Source organism: Juglans regia, chromosome 7 (assembly GCF_001411555.2).
Source record: "Juglans regia cultivar Chandler chromosome 7, Walnut 2.0, whole genome shotgun sequence".
Classification (NCBI taxonomy): Eukaryota; Viridiplantae; Streptophyta; class Magnoliopsida; order Fagales; family Juglandaceae; genus Juglans; species Juglans regia.
In genome coordinates, this window is record NC_049907.1 from 37,675,424 (window position 1) to 37,695,891 (window position 20,468).

Sequence of the window (20,468 nt, forward strand, 5' to 3'; positions counted from 1 at the left end):
ATTAGATGGGACATGTTCAATGAATTTGTAATGCTAATTTTTAGAGAGGGGATACAAGGGGATCAAGGCCAATAACTTGGATGTTAGCTATAGGGAGCTACTCACTAGTACTAAATTTATTTGTGACATCTTAATTGGGTTAGTCTTGAAGCTTTTTGGATGTTTTCTTTTTAAGTTTTGACTGATGTGGTTTTATTTTGGTGCCTTCTTATCTGGTTTCAGGAAAGGAAAGTAGCATACATGAATATGCATCTTCTACACGCTCTTGTAAGAGTTTATAGCTAGCTATTCATAATGTGCAAAGACTATCTACATATTGTAAAAGTGCTCTTTGATTAGGTACCTGATAAAATTTCTGCTATTTGTCATGGTTTAAGTGGAAGTTGTCTCTCTAATACATATTTGGACTCTAGTTTGTCTCTCTTATAAATGAAAGTATCATATATTTGGACTCTAGTATGCTGCCAAAAATTTTTAATACACACCATGCTAGAAACATTTGTTATTTGAGAAGTTCATCTTAGTTTATTTGATTTGAAGGGTACACTATCTACCGGAAAAGTCCTCTTAATCGAGTAAAGGTACTTTCCACCGGACTCTTTTCTTTGTAGTTATTTTCTAACTTTTCAAGAAAAAGTTATTTTCTGATTTTCATTTTTATAAATTACCTAGAAAGCTATTTGCTTGGTTAGCTTGCAAGAAGTGTTTGTTTATAGCTTGTGCTAGGGATTTAAATAATCAACTCTTTCAGAAATATAAGTTCACTAAACAAAGTTAATGATTTTTATAGGATTGACCTCTTTTGTTATTGTATGAATTTGCTTACAGCACCTACAGTTTTAGCATCTATCACTTACAACTTATGCCATTCAATCATTAGCTAAATTAATTCCAAAAACTTGCAGCGTACAAATGTTATTTGGGCAGGCATAATGCACAAAGGAGGTTTCTATGTATATTGGTTATGATTTTGAGCTTGAGAATGGACCAACTGTGCATATTTGTGTTGGTAGAATCTATTTTTTTCAATTGGGTGATTTAATATCTAATATTTCTCATATCCAATGCTGCATGAATAATTGAAATCTAGTTAACTTACTGGTATGTAATGTTTCTCATATCAAATTCTACATCAATAATTGAAATCTAGTACAACCTGGCAAAGAGCATACCTGCAAGTTACAGCAAACATGAGTTACAAATTATATTTAGCTGTTCGATTAATAGACTTTGGAGAATTTTTAGGAAACTTAATTTTGGTTTTCTTTGCACAAGATGTATATGCTGATCAAGAATAATGACTATAAAGTATGCATGTTGCCTTTGTCTTTACTCCAAGTGCTTCTTCTTCAATGACTCCATGTAGAAATTAAGTATGTCTCAACTCTCAATTTAGTAATTGCTTCTCCTTGTTTGCTGAATTTTGGAGATCATGTTTTGCCATGCAAAGTGAACTTATGTCTGTGTTGAGAAGATACCAACACAAACATAAATACAGGTTGAGGGAGAAACAATACACCTAGGGAACATCACAAGATTACTGGCAGCTACAGACTTTTTTGAAGATCGTTCTCCTATCATGGTCTTTAATCTATGTAATTAATTACATTATTTTAGTTTTTTTTTTTTTTTTGGATGGATAATAGTTGTTTTGATGATGTTGAGTTGGTGAAATTAGTAGCAAAGTTTGCACATGTTTGTTTGAAATTGTTATATGATATTTTGCTAAATTTGGATCTTCATTGCATTCATATTTATGTTTTTAGGTTTATATTATGCCATTCTTTTTTTACTTTTGGACTCGTTCTCATTTCATCAGTTTTATAGTCTATAATTTTGCCTCAATATGCTAGCACGACAAATATGTATTCCCAACAATGATTAATGATTAGAACGATTTTTTTGCGGCCATTTTTGTTCTTATTTGCAATAAATAGAGTTGTTCTACAATTTTAGGACCGGTCTTTTTTGTCAAAAAAAAGTTTTTGTGGTAATTTTTTATGCCTTTTGTGGCCAAATTAGTCTCCGGAAAAAGCCATAAATGTTGAAGTATTTATAACATTCAATAGAGAGATGCCACGTAAGCTCACCTTTGATTTTTTCAAAAACTGCATGGTACCCGATAACTTCTCTCGTTGGACTTTTTCCGTCGATCTCTCTGCAGAGTCGCAGACTGCTACCCGCCTAACTTTGCAAGGCCTTCGCTCCAATGTTTTTAATTTCGTACCGAACTGGCTAGTACGGTCGAAATTTTTCGTTTCGGCCGTCCGGCCGGTACAGGTACTAGATATATATCGTACCAGCCTAGTGACACGGCCGCTTTCGTACTAATGATCAGACGGCTTATATTTGCATCTCCTACCGATATCGCCTGTTTTTTTTTTTTTTTTTTTTTTTCGTTTTTTCAAACTACAAGTTTATTTTTTGACCTCCAATTTAGATTAGACTATTTATAATTTATATGTATGTATGTATTTATATATAATTTATTCATATATAAACTATTATTTTAGAATATAATTGTTATATATATTTATATATATAATTTATTCATATATCGACTATCCCGAAACGGTACACGAAACGGTACCGGTATCGAAATATTTCGTTCCAGTGTCTTGACCGGTACGCTATCCTGTACGGTATTCAAAATATTGATTCGCTCCTTATCTTGACCAGGTGATGTTGATCTATTAGACCAGTGACCGGCCCGTCTTTTGTTAACTGCTCTGCTTGATTTGAGCTAAAGCCCAACAAGTCCAGTTCACAGATCAATTCTGAGTTGGGCTAAAAAGGGAGAGCACGAAGCAAGAACCTTCTCGTGGCGCTAGTTGGGCTTAAGTGGAGCCGGGTTCAACCATTGGGCTTGCTTTTTCGTTTGAATTTTCGTCGGCATTGAACACAAAAAGGATTATATTTTATTTCCGTTATCCGGCAACCGAACAGTGCCTTTTGTTCGAGCCGCGAAAGAGGGTTGCTTTATAACGTACCAGGGTTTCAATTGTCCGGTGGTTGAATGAATGGTGAAAATTTTTGGAAGAGGATTGCTTGGTTCTGAATATATTGTGCGAATTCTGGGCATGTGAGGTTCGGGCTTAATTATGCCATTATGTTTTGTTGCCGAGAAAACTGAATATTTCGTTGTGTATTTTCATGAAAATAAAATTCTAATTTGAATTGAAAAATAATTGCACAAAAGTTCAGGAAAATTTTTCAACAAGCGAACATTGTGATGTAGGGTTTTTAGTTTTGCCAGTGGATTTCAACAATTTTCGGTATATATAGTATAATTAGCTTGCTTATATCGTTGGAGAGGAGTTTATCAGCTCTACTTTCATTCTATATGCTGTGTTCGTTACCTATAAAATCCAGGGGCAAATAAAAGAAACTGTACATTGAGACCTCATATTTTTGTTGTTTTGGTCCTGGATGAGGGGTTGTATTTCAGTTACCGAGTTAAGCTCATATTTTGATGGTAGAAGAAGATTGCCTGCCTTTTCTTTTTGTGATGTCTGCTCTATGTTCCAGATGCGGGCTTCAAGAGTATACATCATTACCTTTAAAAAAGATAACTTGATCCTTTGGACGTATTCATGATTCTCTTAATTGAAAACAGTGAATTTTCATTTGCGTTTCATTCTGATATGGGTGACATTATCGGAATTTCAGGTTATTGCATAACTTACCAGTGCTGTACGTGTGATATTGGTATTTACTGCTATGAATTCATGGCGGGCTATCAGTCTTCGCTTGTCCACATTTATTCCTTTTGGAGGAGGTTTGCGTGCTTAGGGAGAAACTCGTCAAGGACTCCAAGCATTGGAAATTATCTGTCCAATCTAAAAAAACCATATCTGATTCTTCCTTCCTACAAACTCTCCAGAAAGGTATATTACATGTACCTGACAATTTTTTGGGCGTCTAAACTCGTAACGTTATTACCACTAAGAGCCTTGTCAGTTAACTTCCATTTTTAGTGCCCTACCATAAACATAGAGTAAAACAAATATGGACTAATTTAGTATACCTCACTTTGCTTCTATGTTGCTTTGCAATTATCCTTGCATGCTTCTGAAAGTAAATATTTTTTTTCTAGATTTATCAGATATGAGGTGGGATATGGGTTCACTTGTTACTACACAGTGTTGTGGCTGGTGCTATTTGGAAAATTATTTTTAGCCATTTCAAGTTGTGTTGGACCATGCCTTGAAGGATGGTGGATCTTTTCTTTGTTTTAAAGGTTTTTTAGGCAGCTACGCTGTGAAACTTCGTGGAAAATACCAAGAGCGGTCAATGGAAGAGCTTAAAACTTTTTTTTTCCAATACTTTACTCCATTGGTTGATTATAATTGATTTTCATGGCATGACCTTCCATGATTTCCTTGTATCACTAAACTAGCACACCTAGGAGTTGCTCTTGTTTATGTCTCGTATACTTGGGGCCTACTCTTTTGATCAATAAAAATTTGTTTACCGATAAAAAAAAATGTGGAAAATGACCCCGATTTGCCTAATGTGGTGTGTTGGGAGGGAGAGGAATGATCAAAGTTTCGAGCTATGTGAGAAGAATATGAAAGAGCTAAATGATTTATTCTTTATATCTCTTTATCATTGGATGGTAGCAAACTCAAGTTTTCTCAACTTTAGTTTTTTGACCTTATTACTCCCTTTGATACCTCACTTCAATAAACTTAAGAGTAATATAAGCAAAGAGTTTTTTGACTTTATTACTCTTCTACTTTGGTGTTCTAAAGAATCCTCCCTGTGAACTTGGGTATCACTTTTTGCTCATTTATCCTACTTAAATGAGAATAATCTAACTAAAAAATGATCATGGAAACCCTCCTGGCTCCCTCAAGAAGATTCAAAAGCTTTTTATAACATTCGCTATAGAATTTATCAACATTTTTTTGATAAGTATTAACAATAAGTTATATTTTGGTGACTTCAAGATGTTTATGTGCATAAATCCTCCTTCAAAAATAGGTTGGGTTATGTGCAAGACCATAAAATAAAACAAGGAGTAAACAATGGTGACAGGCATGCTCAGCAAAAATAGAAAATATAATGTGAAAATAAAAAACATTGCATAACAAGTGAAGATCTTGCTTTTAAGAAATTCCAACAGTCATGTTTTCTTTAAAGCTCTTGATTGGTTTTTGGGCAAATTTTGTGCTTCCAGAATACAATGCAGGGTAACTTAGGTTAATACTATGTAATCCATTCATTGTATTCTATCTGATTTTTTTTTTCTCAGGGCTATTGTAACTTATCCACTAATGTGAAGTCGTCTTTACCTGGTGCTATTTATGAAACATCTCCGAGTAATGTTGTAATTCCTTCTGAAAGTGAACAAACACAGCATCAAGATGCATTTCTTAGTCCAGCCAAGTGTGAAGAAAGAGCACTGAATACTAATCCTTCCAATGGTAGAGTAATGCTTATTGATGGCACATCAATCATCTATAGAGCTTACTACAAACTTCTAGGTACGTTATGGTTTTTCCTACAGGCTGTTAATGGATCGCATGCTAAGGCCTAAGTCCATTCAATTAAGACAGTAGGTGCCAGAGTTTTTTGAAAGGTTTTCTATAACCTGTTACCTGGCTTTCCTTGTTAGCCATGCCTCAGACAGTCTTAGATTAGAGGCTAATGTTTCCACCAGTTACCCAATATTTGGATTTCTAATATTGGCAGTGCATTTAAGGGTGAAACTCCTCCACTGGCGTTATTCTTTTTTTCTGAAATATTGGGATATCCCTTTTTACTGTTTATCAGCTCCTTATATGATTTCAACGGCCTTTAGCTTAGCGTGCAACCTAATGTAGCATATTTTAATTAGACAATTTTTTTTTCAGTTGTTGACTAATAATATGTTTCTACTAATCATTATTTTGTTATCTTTTGATTGAGAATAGCAAAATTGCACCATGGCCATCTATCACATGCTGATGGAAATGGAGATTGGGTTTTAACTATATTTACAGCTCTATCTCTCGTAAGTAATAATTATATTAGGTTTGTGGATGTTCTTTCAAATTTTTTCTTCTGCTGTACTTGCAATGGCTATGGCTTCTATGTTTTGTTGTGGGAACTTCATATCATAAATATAGACTACAAAAATATATGAAATTTACATAATTTAAATCATTAAATATAGCTTTACGTTATTGAAAAGACAAACTACCTCTACAATTGGCACTCCCTATGGGTTTTTTTCTTTTCACCTACACGATGTGTTCTGGTTTGTGACATTTTGTGGTTCATTAATATTTGGGTATTTAAAATAGTCCCTCAGTGTAATAAAACAATAATATCATGATATACTCAAATCCATTCTAGTGTTTTACGGAATGCTACAGGAAGATTTGCTGTTCCCAAAGCAAAGCACTGTGGAAGATGGTTTTGTCTTTTATTTTTAGGTGCATATAGAGGGAAAAAAATGACCAGAGTTTTGAGAATAGCAAGAAGACTGTGGAAGAACTCAGATTTTTTAAAAACCTTGTATCATCTGATGATTGCTCATTTCAGTTTTCCAATTTTTTAGGTTTTTGGAAGTTTTTTGCTCTTTTTTCTTTTTTGGGTATGCTTGGGAAACACCTTTGTTTGATAGTTCAAGCAATATATGGGCTTATGTTCCAAAATGATAGTTAAGTTAATAATTAGACCCCTTGGGATCATTATAAAGCACAAAAATTAATCCCCTATGGGATCCTAGTCACCACCTTTCTATACTCAATTCAGAATATGTAACCTTTGGGTATATGTTATTCGATTTATAAAATGATTACTAGAATTGAACCAAAACACCTTTTGAAACCACAGGGTTGACTATTGGGAATTCGAGTCAAGGTTGGTTTGGGTTGATTGGTTTCTAAAAAAGGATACTGGTTGGAAACCCCAGGAAAAGGCTCAGGGAAGATAAGCTTTTGATGCTGCAGTGAGAATGAATCATTCAATTGTTACTGCAGTATGCTGAGACCACAGAGGTATAATTCACAAGGTACGGTCTGAGGAAGTGTCAAAATCGTATGGAATGGCCGAATCAATGGCCTTAAGTATTCTGTATATTATATATAGTCTTTACAAGAATGCTATACACGGAAAGAAAGTAAGTTCCCAAATGATTCTAGCCCTATATATGGAAACTATATTCTGTCAAAATTGTATGCTACCTGTACAAGCATAAGTAAAATAAGGAAAGCTGAAATAAGGAAAGAAGAATTATGGACAGCAAAGTTGTCCGTTGACAGGAAGTATATGCAATCAATGAAAACCTGAATCAAGAGAATGAAAGGCTAAAGAACTGCATAAGCTTCATCAGAAACACACTTGGAACAAACACAAAATGTCAGGTTATATGGACTGAGAGCTGCTAATGGTCAAGCACACGATGTGGCAAAATGGGCTGCTACCTAGAGAGTCTTGGGCTGTATAAACACTCCCAAATCAATCATATGCCTCAAAATACTTGAGGGTGCCAAATATGCTAGGGTGTTAACTGAATTCAACCCTAACTGGATTTGGAAAGAAATTTGGTGTCAAACTTAGAATTCGATTCATAAGCGAACTTCAGCATGATTGATCAAATGAAGGAAGTAATTGAGGGGCCATCATATATGACCTTTCATCTTCTATTCACAACGCTTCTTGTCGGGAATAAGTTCTAATCTCTCTTTACTCTTTTCTTTCTCATTTCTATTCCTTTTTCTTCTGCTTTATACTTCTTAATCTTTGTTGGAGGATGATGTCGATGGAGAGAAGTGTAATAAGTTTACGAAGGCCCTTTACCTTAGTAGGGAGGTGGTGGTCTGGTTGGCTAAGGTGGTTGAGGGAAGTCTGAAGTTCTCGAGTAATATGGCTCTGTATCAGACTAAAAGGGATGGAAATAGAGTCTTTTTGGTCCAAGTATGTCAAAATCCGTTTGGCAGGTTCGTGAAATTGATGGAGTTGGGCACATGTAAGGGAAAATGAATTATTGTTATCCCTGAAGGGAGGAATGGAAGTGGATGGGAAAGGTTCGCTAGGAAAACTGTGGAGATTTTCAATTCAGATTGCCCTGTTTCTGCTCCTAGAAATAGAGGTGTACTTAACAAGGGTGCTGCTAAGAGGGACTCTAAAGGAAAAGATATGAGTATGGCTAATCCTCAAAGAGGAGCTTCTTCCTCGCAAACATCTCCTTGTTTGTCTGCATTGATGGAAGCTGTTAATGATAATCTTGGCCCCAATAACAATCATGGAAAAGGAATTATCAAGAAAGATGTGGTAGTGTCGTGGGAGAGGAATAAGCATGTTGGATTGAAGGAAGGGAATCTGAGACATCTTTCTTGCGATGAAGGCGATGATTGGCATCCCGCGATGTTGCAGAAATTTGGTGAAGTCGAAGAGTCATTTTGGCATGTGTAGGTAGAACTTCTTGGTTGGAAGGGCAGGCTGGATTCGATGTTGAAGATGATTGATGCGGGACTGGGCTTAATAATGGGCCTGGTTTCAACTAGAAAGCCAGATGGGTTAGTTGAGGAAATTGGGAGGCTGTATTGACCCAAGGCTTCTAATGTCTTCGTAGGGACGGGGTTTGAGAAAGGCCCATACAAGAAGCCCATTACTCGTAAGAAGCAGTTTGGCGTTAGGCTTCAACGTTCTACCATCCTGAGAAGAGAGTTGCGCTAGCCCAAGCCCGTGGTGGCTCTGCCACCTAGTCCATCTTCACAGAGTGGATTGTCGGCAGCGGGTGTATCTCATAGAGGTTTCCCGACGACGAGTCTGCTACAATACCCACAACGAAAGAGACCCTGAACAAGACGAAATTTTTTAGAGATCAGTCTAAGGAGAGGAATGCCTCGACACAGATCTTGACTTCACAGAAGAAGTCGTTAGGTTTAGGAGATCTTCCCATCAAATTTGTGACAGGTTTGGAGGCTAAGGTGACTCATTCGACGGAGTTGATAGGTGAACCTGTTGTTCAGGAAGATGCGATGGAGGTTGGAGGCTCTTAAGGGGATTCTTTGGAGTCGAGTTTTGAGCCTAGTGTGGGGGTTGTGATGTCCTCCATAGATCCCGTAACAAGGAAAGTTGAAGAGGTTGAAGATGAAGGATGTGAGGGGGTAAATGGAACTGAGCAGTCAATCTCATAGGTTCCATGTACTCAGTTTATTAATTCTGACTTGCAATTTGTGATTGGTGGAGGTGAAGGTTCTGAATCTTGCGAATATGGAGAATTTTTGAATCCTGATGAAGACCTTGATCCTGTTCCTTTATGCTTTATTAACCCAGGCATTGAATGACATAGTAATTCTTTTGATTGGGTGTTGAGGAAGGTGGAAGAAATTAGAAATTGTGTTGGCATTTCTTGTGAGGGATTTGAAGAGCAGCTTAGAGCTCTACTTATTGCTATTGAGTTTGGACATCCTTCTCTGGCCAGATCTGCTGCTAAAAAGGAAAGGGAGCTAAAAAGATTGGAATGTACGATTAAGTACAAATCCAGGGATGGGAGTGCCTTTAGAGAAAAAGGCAAAGAGAGTGTTGTCAATGGTTTCTCATGAAGCCTAAGATCATTTTTTGGAATGTTTGGGGGCTGAACGAGTATAGAAAGCGTCTCCAAGTGAAAAATATGATTAGGCAGTGGAAGGCTGAAATTATTTGTTTTCAAGAAACTAAATTGAAGGCCGTTAACCAATCGGTGGTTCATAGTTTATGGAGTTGCAATTATGTGGGTTGGGTCGAGTTAGTCTCTAATGGAGCTTCAGGAGGCATTATTGTTATGTGGGATAGGAGGGCTGTAGAAGTAGTAGATCATTACGTGGGAGAATTCTTGGTGGCTTGTCACTTTTATTTATTTACTTATATAAAAAAGAAAGAATGTGGATGATGGCATCGAATGGGCTTTTGCTAGTGTTTATATGCCAAATTCAGATTCTAGTAGGAGTATATTGTGGGAAAAAATGGCAAGTCTTTGCAGTTGGTGGGATCTTCTGTGGTGTTTTGGAGGGGATTTTAATATTACTCACTTTCCTTGTGAGCAAGTAGGGGACTCGTCATCTCAACTCATTTCACTACTATTCACAAATTTCAACTCACAAATCTTACTACTATTTACAAATCATCTCAACTCATCTCATCTCATCTCTCAATCCAAACGGGGCCTAAAGCTATGTTTGAATTTTCAGAACTCATTTCTGAGTTGCAGCTGATTGATTTACCTATGGCGGGAGGGGATTTCATGTGGTCAAATGGGAGAGCATGGTCCTGTTTGGACAGATTCTTGGTTTCAGTCTCTTGGGAAGCATTATTTCCGAAGTTAAGTAAAAGAAGGTTGCAATGAATAGTTTTTACCATTATCCTATTTTGATGGATTGTGGGGGCATTATTAGTGGGAAAAGACACTTTAAATTTCAAAATATGTGGCTGGAGGATGAAGGTTTTGTTGAAAGAGTAAGAAGGTGGTGAGTCTCTTATCATTTTACTAGTACTCCCAGTTTTATCTTGGCTGGAAAATTTACGGAGCTCAAAAAGACTTGAAAAGATGGAATGCGGAGACTTTTGGCAATGTTGAAAACAATAGAAAACTTCTTATGGAACAATTGTATAGTTTGGACGAAAAGGAGTTGACGGGTTCAATTTCTTTTGTGGAAAAGGAGATGAAGAAATGGGTGCTGGCAGGAATTGAAAAATTAACGCTTATGGAAGAAATTTCATGGAGGCAAAAATCCAGAATCCTATGGTTAAAGGAATGAGACAAATGCATGAAATTCTTCCATAAAATGACAAATTCTCATTGTAGAAATAATGCCATTGAAGTCATTCATGTAGGTGATAATGTGATTTGTGACAAGGAGGAGATTGAAGATCATATTATGAATTTGTATGAGAAGTTTTTTCTGAAAGAATTTTCATGGAGACCTAAGTTAGATGGGCTGGCCTCTGAAACCATTGATCATCTTCTTGCAGATTGGTTAGAGAGATCCTTTGAGGAAGAGGAAGTTCTTGATGTGGTTAAAGGCATGTCTAAGGATAAGGCTTTGGGCCCGGACTGGATGGTTTTTCCATGGTGTTTTTCCAATCATGTTGGGATATTGTGAAGGATGATATTGTGAAAGTTTTTGAAGAATTTCATTCCTTCTTGAAATTTGAGAAGAGTTTTAATACAACTTTCATTGCTCTCATCCCTAAAAAGGCAGGTGTTGTAGAAATGAGTGATTTTTGCCCTATTAGCTTGGTAAATGGGGCGTATAAGATCATATCAAAGGTGTTGGCTAACCACCTAAGTGTGGTTATGGATATGATTATAACGATGTCTCAAAATGCATTTGTGAGGGGAAAACAAATTCTTGATTCAATCTTAATTGCTCATGAGTGTTTGGAAAGTAGAAAAAGGATGGGGCAATCTGGAATTTTAGTCAAATTGGATATGGAAAAGGCTTTTGAGCATGTCAATTGGGATTTTCTACTCTACTTGCTTGGGAGATTTGGGTTTGGGGAGAAGTGATGCTTGTGGATAAGGCATTGCATTTCGACGGCTAGATTTTCTATTTTGGTGAATGGCTCCCTGGTTGGATCTTTTAATAGCTCCCGTGGTTTGAGGCAATGAGACCCTTTATCTCATTTCCTATTTATCTTAGTTATGAATTTCTTGAGCCGTATGATTGAAGCGGTTGTGGGAGGGGGTTGTGTTAGGATTCATGGTGGGTGATGCCTCACAGGGCAGCATTACTGTTTCTCATTTACTCTTCGCAGATGATACCTTAATTTTCAGTGATACAACCAGGATCATCTTCGAGCTTTAAGAGCCCTTATTGTTATGTTTTGAAGCTGTCTTTGGGCTTAGAATCAACTTAACTACGTCTGAAATTGTTCCAGTGGGTACAGTCAGAAATATTTTGGATCTGGCCAATATTTTGGGATGTAAGGTAACTTCGTTACCTATGAAATATCTTGGGTTACCTCTGGGGGCCCCTCACAAATCAGTGTCTATTTGGGATGGAGTGATTGAGAAGATTGAGAGGAGATTAACAAGTTGGAAAAAGTTTTATTTGTCTAAAGGGGGCAGAGTCATTGATTAAAAGCACATTGTCTAATTTACCCACATATTTCCTCTCCCTCTTTCCTTTACCTGCAGGGGTAGCTACAAGAATTGAGAGGATTTTTCAGAATTTCTTATGGGATGGTAATGGGGAGGAAAGGAAATATCACTTGGTGAGTTGGAATAAAGTTTGTATCCCAGTGTCATGTGGAGGATTGGGCGTGCGGAATTTAAAGCTTTTCTATAAAGCTCTTCTTGGGAAGTGGCTTTGGAGGTCCAACAATGAGAATAATGCATTATGGAGGCAGATTGTGGATATTAAATATGGGAGGATGTGGGGGAATTGGTGTTCTAATGAAGTAAAAGTGGTGTATGGGATGGGCTTGTGGAAGTCCATTCGGTTGGGATGGGGGGATTTTGTCGAAAACATTAATTTCAAAGTGGGGAATGGGACAAATATTTATTTCTGGCATGATAATTGTTGCGGGTATTCAGCTCTTAAATTTGTATTTCCTAATCTTTTTAGGATTGCTAGAAACAAAGGGGCTGCAGTGGCCGACTCTTATCAGTTATCTAATAATATGTTGCATTGGAATGTGGAATTTACCAGAGAATTACAGGATTGGGAAGTGTGTGAAGCGTCCGATTTCTTTGTAAAATTATATGATAGAAAGATTGATCGAGGATAAGCTGCTGTGGGTGCATGATTATAATTCCAGATTCTCAGTGAGATCTTTCTACAAGGTGTTAAATAGTCATGGTGATAAAGTATACCCCTGGAAATGTATCTAGAGAGCAAGGGTGCCTAGTAAAGTTGCATTTTTTTGTTGGTTGGCGTCTCTTGAGAAAATATTAACCACGGATAATTTTAGGAAAAGAGGATTATTTGTAATTGACTGGTATTTTATGTGTAAAAAAGATGGCGAATCTGTTAACCATCTTGTCCTTCATTGTGAGGTCGTGACGAAGCTGTGGAACGAGATTTTTGTAAGGGTAGGCATTGCTTGAGTGATGCCTTTGCGTGTGGTGGACTTTTTGGCTAGCTGGCAAGGTTCAGTGGGATGTGGAGGCAGCGCAGCAGTGTGGAGGATGATACCCTTGTGTTTGTTTTGGTGCTTATGGTTAGAGAGAAATGGGAAGTGTTTCGAAGATTGCAAACGAACTATGGGGGAATTCAGGGATTTTTTTCTTTAGCACTATTGGGTGAAGAACCTTGTGAGGGATGGGAATATTTGTAATGTTTTGCCTTAGTTCTATTTTGCTATAGCTTGTATTTAGGTGTACTCACTTGTATACATCTTGTGTACTTGGACTGTGCCTATTTACTTGGAATAAATTCTATTATTACCTATAAAAAAATAATAATTGAGGGGCCATCAGATAGATTCTGGTTACCATTTGTCTGGGAAATGAAGAACCAAACATTGAACCTATTCATTAAGTTTGTACAAATATTGAACCATACTGAACCACTTTTTTTTTGAAACTGACTGAATGGCTTTGAGGGTGGTTTAATGGACTACCCCACCAGAATCTCAGCAAAACAATTTCAACTGATGGATTTATGTTGTATCAGTACTGTAACTAGATATATCAAAGCAGAACATCATTTGATTCTTTTTTAATTTTGATAGTCTTGCTCATTCCAATTTTAGTTTTTCTTTCAGTCTAACATTCAGTTTCTTAAAATTTTTATATGGACAAGTTTCACTTTTTATTCATACATACATCTATACATACATATATACATATACGTGTGTGTTTATATATATAATCTTATCTTTCAGTTTTTATTTGAGTCTATTAGGTCTACGGCATTTCTTATCTTTTTGCTCTTTCTGCAGATAATTGATGTTCTGGAATTCATCCCCTCCCACGTGGCGGTATGTTTCCTTTCTATGAAGTGTGTGTGGGGCAAGTCAGAATTGCATTCTTTTCTTTGTACTTTTTATCTGTTACAAGTCCTTTTCTTCTTCTCTTTGACTTGTAATAAGTAGTCTCCCATAACAACTTATCAGAAAAAAGTAGTCTCACACAACGCTAGGTGGAGTAGTATACAAATCTTATATCATTTACTTGATTTCCAAACATATATCAGTCATCATAACTGTATGATAAAATATAGTTGTACGCAGTCTTTGGAAGCATAATATTAGTTCATGCTTCATTAGTTTTTCTTTGTTAGGTGTTATTTTCTCCCTTGCTACTAATTTTATATTAGGATATAGCTGTCTTTTTTTCCCTTTCACAGATTTTGCTTTGTTATTGTTGTTGTCGTGTTTGAATTGCATGTTTTCTCAATGGTTTTTCTATTTTTTATCTTGTTCCTTTTAGTTTCTTTCTTTAATTTGTTTGGAAGCTTGTGCTCATCATTTTCCTTTTCCCATGCAGGTGGTATTTGATCATGATGGTGAGATATTCAGTCACATTTTTCATTTTATATTATGATCCCCTTAAAAGTCAAAAGTATGCTCGAGACCTATTTCTATATTTGGTAAATGTTATAATTGTTTTGCATGCCATAAAAGATCTCATTCTGCTTGTTTTAAACTTCAGAAGTGGCTTGAGTTCTTCTGGAGTGCTTCTACCTGGAATAATTTTGGCCAGTGGTGTAACTTCAGTTGCCCATAGGAAAAAAAGATGCCCTTGGGGTTTATCAACTAATTCTTTTCCTTCCACCCTAACAATTATGTGTGCCTTTGGTTCTGGGTCTCTCATTAACTTCTGGGATGGTTGCGGTTGGATAGATAATTGAAGCTACTCAATAGTATAGGGCCTGTGTAGGATTCTCTAAAAGGAAGAAACATAATTTGATATCCTTTGGAACCCATCCCCTTTTATTTCTTCTAGTCCTTGTTCCAGACATTTCTTCTTTTGTTTTAAGTTGATAATTGAAAATTTTAAGTTGGAAAATGGTGGAACTCTTCCCTTCTTTTTCTTGTATGCAAATAAATTTTTATTGAATCGAGTAATAAGGTGTAGCCCAAGGTACACAGGGAGTATACAAGAGAGAATACCTAATTACAAGTTAGGAGCTAGAAAAGGATACAAGAAAATCATGAAAACTAACCCCATTAAGAACAACTTAACTATTGAGTTCTGATGGGATTATGTGCATTAGTGCTGGCATGATTGCACCCATCTTAATATCATCAAAGGACATGTGGTTTATGATGTCCAGAGAAAAATAGGGTTAGGTAAATTTGAATTAGGTTTTGTTACATATTGGGATTAATTGAAATTGGGGTTTACAGCTTAAGACTTTAATAAAATCTGTTTGTATCTGATGGAAACTATGAAGAAAACTAGACAGCTGTGAAAACAGATATCAACTACAAGCATCATTGTAGGACTCCCTAGGAATCTCTCCTGGTAAAAAGAAAGCATCATTCTTTCTAGATTATCATCCTGCTTAATCCTGCTTATTTTACCCTTTTTATTCTTCCTTGAACTTTTAACTGTCTAATTCCTATCAATATGTAGTCATCTTGCTCACTCCCTGTGCATTCCCCCATTTTTTGGATACGCTAGACGACCCCCTTTTTTTCTTTTGATATCCCTGATATGATGATTTTTATTTATTTATTTATTTATTCTTATAAATTGGATTTGGAAAAAGAATAAATCAGTAATTTTGGATTGAATTATGGATATAGAGATCAAGTTTTGTGTCTCCATTTTCTCTCCTGTGCATTTGACTCAAATACAGACTCAAACATTCAGGTTTGATAAACCAAGAAAAACAACCACTATGTTCTTGTTCGGGTTTACTGAATCTGAGCTCATAGCAATATTTCACACTTTTTTTTATTTTTTTTATAAGTAGCAATATTTCACACACTTGATTCGAGTTCAAGTTCCTTTGGGAAGAGGCACTTTCTTGACATGTCTTTGCCGAAATGTTGAACCTCTTGAACATTTTATTTTTGATTGGCACGGGGTGTCCGGAATAGCATCCCGACTAATCCTAATTTTGGCCCTATGCAAAGCACAAAAGCCAATACTTTTATCCCTTTGGCATTTACTACTGGAGGTCTCCTTTTGGAATGACATTAGCTGTACTCGCCTTATTGACGTTGAACCTTGTATGATATGTTCTTAGTTTGGTTGCAGTCAAAGGTTAGTGTCTGGATTGGTGCTTTTTTGACCGTCTAGTTCTGGTTGAAATGAGATGATTAGGATGATTAGGATGATTAATTAGTTTATTTATTTATTTTCTTTCCTTTCTTTCTGTTGTCTCGTTAAATGGAGTGGTGATATTTTTCTTTTGTTTTCACATGTTTGCTCCTTTCTTTCTTATGTTGCATATGATATAATTCTTGGATTTTAAGAATAGAAATGCTTCTAACCGGTGCATCCTATAAGTGTAGAACAATGGAGACCAATGGAGTAGTGCCACGTACGGGATACATGTTCTGGGTAGTGGGGTGCGCTGCAGAGGAACTTCAAAGATGGGTCTGAGTTCGAGACCCAACCCCCTCCCTCCCCACCCCCACCTCTCTCTCTCTCTCTCTCCCCTTCCCTCTCCTTCACGAGCCCCCTCTCTCGAATGGAACCCTAGCCCAGCTCCCCTTTACGAATCCCCCTCTCCCTCCTTCCCTCTCCTTCACGATCAATCCAAACCCTACTCTAGACCAGACCTCCTACTCCAGACCGGTGAACCCATACCGTCGCACCCACATCGCACACTGTAATGGACTAATAGAAATTGTATGAAAGAGATAGAATAGTGATAACTGTATTTCCCTTTTGCAAGCACGCTTGCCATACAAATTCTATGAGCCATCAGCAATTGACTTTAGACATATATCCAATGGCAAGAGTACAACTTGTAGATAATTAGGCAAGTGTATAATTTACCTGTTAAAACAACATCCTAAAAAATAAATATGAAGAGTAAAAATCGGCAATGGTTTATTTGATCTTCAGAAACTCTAAAAGTAAAGAAGAGTTGTCATTTAGCAAAACTTCACCGTTCCTTTACACTCCAAATTATCAAACCAAGCTCCAACCAAAATTTTATCCCATTTTCCCAGAAGTCTTGTTATTTGCCTTATCGGACTTGAAGCTGAGTTTCACTCTTGAAAACCAACCAAACACCAAAATGGTCGCATTTTTCTACTTCCTATGTTTTGGTTGGAAAATGGGATGAAATTTTGCAGATAAAGTACATTAGAAGAGGGCGATGATTATGGAGAAACGAAGACAGAACACTGAAGCTCTGCACACTGTTGCGCAACATGAGAGGTTGGGGTTTGGTGTGAGAGAGAGAGAGAGAGGGGGGTGGGGAGAGGGGGGTGTCTCGACAGAGTGGGTTTCCCTGCAGCGCGGCGCACCAGGTTTGAAGATGTAGCCCTTACGTGGCTTTCATCTATTGGTTTCCGTTGTTCTACACTTATAGGATAATCCGGTGAGAAGTTATTCCCTTTTAAGAAAGGTCTATTTAGGACATTGAGATGAGTAATGTGATAACTGAAGAGAGAATGAAAGTCATCATAGCTTCATAATTGGTGGCTTTTCATCTTTGATGCATGGATAATCATTTTAATTGCTAAATTGTAGCTGCACATTTTTTTTCTTTTTTAAACATGCAAATTTTGTAGGTGTGTGTTTCAGCATTTCCTTTTCAGTGTCATCTGAAGGTTTTAGAACTTCAGAAAATTCTGCTTGGAGTTGGCTGGAAACTATTTTGGGATAAGAATTATATTTTCAAAATTTGATAGTGTAGCATAGGGTCTCATGGCATTAACACTTCCACTAAAGCTGATGTGTAATTTTGTATTCAAATGATGAAAAGCATTCATAATTATTGAATAGGACTACTCTTGCTTCTTCTGTCTTTTGTTGACTCTTCTTCTGTTTTTTCTCATTTTTTTTTTTTTGATAAGTAATAAGATATTTTATTTATCAAAGAGTAGGCATAGCCCAGGTACACTAGAAGTATACATGTGAATACACCTATTTAGGAACTAAAAACAGTTACAAGTCATGGAAGCTGAGACCATGCATATCTAAAGCATTGGCCCACATAAATAAAGTCTTCCACATAAAATTTCTAAACTCTTCTAAGGAACGTTCATGATCCTCAAAAAGCCTATCATTTCTTTCACTCCAAATGCACCAAAAAATACATAAAGGAGCCATCTTCCACACTGCTGCTATCTCTGGTGTCCCAGTAATCCCTCTCCAACTTGCTAGTAGTTCCACCACTCTTTCCGGCATTACCCATGCAATTCCCATTTTACTAAAGAAATAATTCCAAATTTCTCTTACAAACTCACAATGTAAGAGTAGATGGTCCACCGATTCGCCACTATTTCTACACATACAACACCAATATGTGATAATTAAACCACGTCTTCTAAGATTATCAATAGTCAGAATCTTCCCTAAGGCTGTTGTCCAGACAAAGAAAGCCACCTTAGTAGGTGCCTTACTCCTCCAAATGTTCTTCCAAGGAAAATTCTGCCTCTGTTGAATGGTAGTTGATTCATAGTAGGAGCGTACAGAAAAAATCCCTTTCCTAGAAGGTCTCCATACCATCTCATCTTCATTTGTGACAGCAATATCAGCAGTATACAGCAAGTTAAGAAACTTCACCAGCTCTGCCACTTCCCAATCATGTGTATCACAAGTAAGGCTAATGTAACGCCCCAATGGAAGGCCCAAACCACATGGCCTATACTCGAAAAGGACTAGTCAATGATGCAATTGGAGCTCCATTGGAACCTTATAAAGAGCAAGAACTTCTCATTTCCAAGCAATGTGGGATCCCATACACCACCTACCCTTATCCATATCATATGGGGGTATCACAATCTACCCCCCTTAAACTCCCGACGTCCTCGTCGGGCCTGTCCATTGCAGGTGGCACGGCTCAAGTCCCACATTTCTGGTTGGGATAGGTTCTGATACCATTTGTAACGCCCCAATGGAAGGCCCAAACCACATGGCCTATACTCCAAAAGGACTAGTCAATGATGCAATTGGAGCCCCATTGGAACCTTATAAAGAGCAAGAACTTCTCCTTTCCAAGCAATGTGGGATCCCATACACCATCTAGCCTTATCCATATCATATGGGGGTATCACAGCTAATGTTCCATTCTTGCATGCCATTAGAAATAACCCTCAAGTCAGCCACCATAGCAACTTTGTCCCGAGTAATTCTGAATATAGGGGGATAAGCCTCCTTCAACGCCATGTCTCCCATCCACACATCATGCCAAAAGCTAATCCAATTGCCATTCCCCAAACATAGCCGAGTATGACGAACGAAGGAACACCAACCTTTCCGTATGAACTTCCATAACCCCACACCATATGCCCCCCTCCCCTCTCTAGAACACCACCAATGTGGGATCCCATACACCACCTACCCTTATCCATATCATATGGGGGTATCACAATCTACCCCCCTTAAACTCCCGACGTCCTCGTCGGGCCTGTCCATTGCAGGTGGCACGGCTCAAGTCCCACATTTCTGGTTGGGATAGGCTCTGATACCATTTGTAACGCCCCAATGGAAGGCCCAAACCACATGGCCTATACTCCAAAAGGACTAGTCAATGATGCAATTGGAGCCCCATTGGAACCTTATAAAGAGCAAGAACTTCTCCTTTCCAAGCAATGTGGGATCCCATACACCATCTAGCCTTATCCATATCATATGGGGGTATCACAGCTAATGTTCCATTCTTGCATGCCATTAGAAATAACCCTCAAGTCAGCCACCATAGCAACTTTGTCCCGAGTAATTCTGAATATAGGGGGATAAGCCTCCTTCAACGCCATGTCTCCCATCCACACATCATGCCAAAAGCTAATCCAATTGCCATTCCCCAAACATAGCCGAGTATGACGAACGAAGGAACACCAACCTTTCCGTATGAACTTCCATAACCCCACACCATATGCCCCCCTCCCCTCTCTAGAACACCACCACCCCCGAGTACTTCCATACTTCATGTCTATCACCCCTTTCCATAAAGCTTTCCTCTCATTATTGTAACGCCACAACCATTTACCCAATAGAGCCTTATTAAAATCCCTCATATTACGAACACCCAATCCTCCATCTCTCAAAGGGGTACACACCTTATCCCACCCTACTAAGTGAAATTTAAACTCATCTCCTATTCCACCCCACAAGAAGTTGCGATGAAGTTTCTCTATTCTATTTGCAATGCTGATGGGGAGAGGAAACAAAGACAAAAAGTATGTGGGGGAGATTAGATAGAGTACTCTTGATAAGAGTGATATGCCCTCTTTTGTTTAAATATAATCTTTTCCACCCAGCCAACCTACGCTCTATTTTCTCCACCACCTCCTCCCAAATTGTTTTAGCCTTAAAAGGAGCCCCCAACGGAAGACCGAGATACCTCAATGGCAACAAAGAAACCACACATCCCAGAATGTTCGCCAACCCCCTAATGTTGCTTACCTCCCCC

The 20,468-nt window shown here is 37.7% G+C and overlaps 1 protein-coding gene across 3 annotated transcripts in view; it reads left to right on the forward strand.

Annotated features, from left to right (window-relative positions):
• The first annotated feature begins 2,912 nt into the window (after positions 1–2,912).
• Positions 2,913–20,468, forward strand: part of LOC108980829 (DNA polymerase I-like) — a 32,158-nt gene continuing 14,602 nt past the window's right edge. Inside the window, exons 1-6 of one of the 3 annotated variants that reach the window (XM_035692264.1) lie at positions 2,913–3,082; positions 3,670–3,887; positions 5,258–5,489; positions 5,919–5,998; positions 13,864–13,902; positions 14,411–14,429. In XM_035692264.1, the coding sequence (XP_035548157.1) occupies positions 3,729–3,887; positions 5,258–5,489; positions 5,919–5,998; positions 13,864–13,902; positions 14,411–14,429 (529 nt within the window). In that variant the 5' untranslated portion in view covers positions 2,913–3,082; positions 3,670–3,728. Of the gene's footprint in view, positions 3,088–3,669; positions 3,888–5,257; positions 5,490–5,918; positions 5,999–13,863; positions 13,903–14,410; positions 14,430–20,468 lie in introns of all 3 variants that reach the window. The other 2 variants (XM_035692265.1, XM_035692263.1) reach the window with 2 other exon arrangements.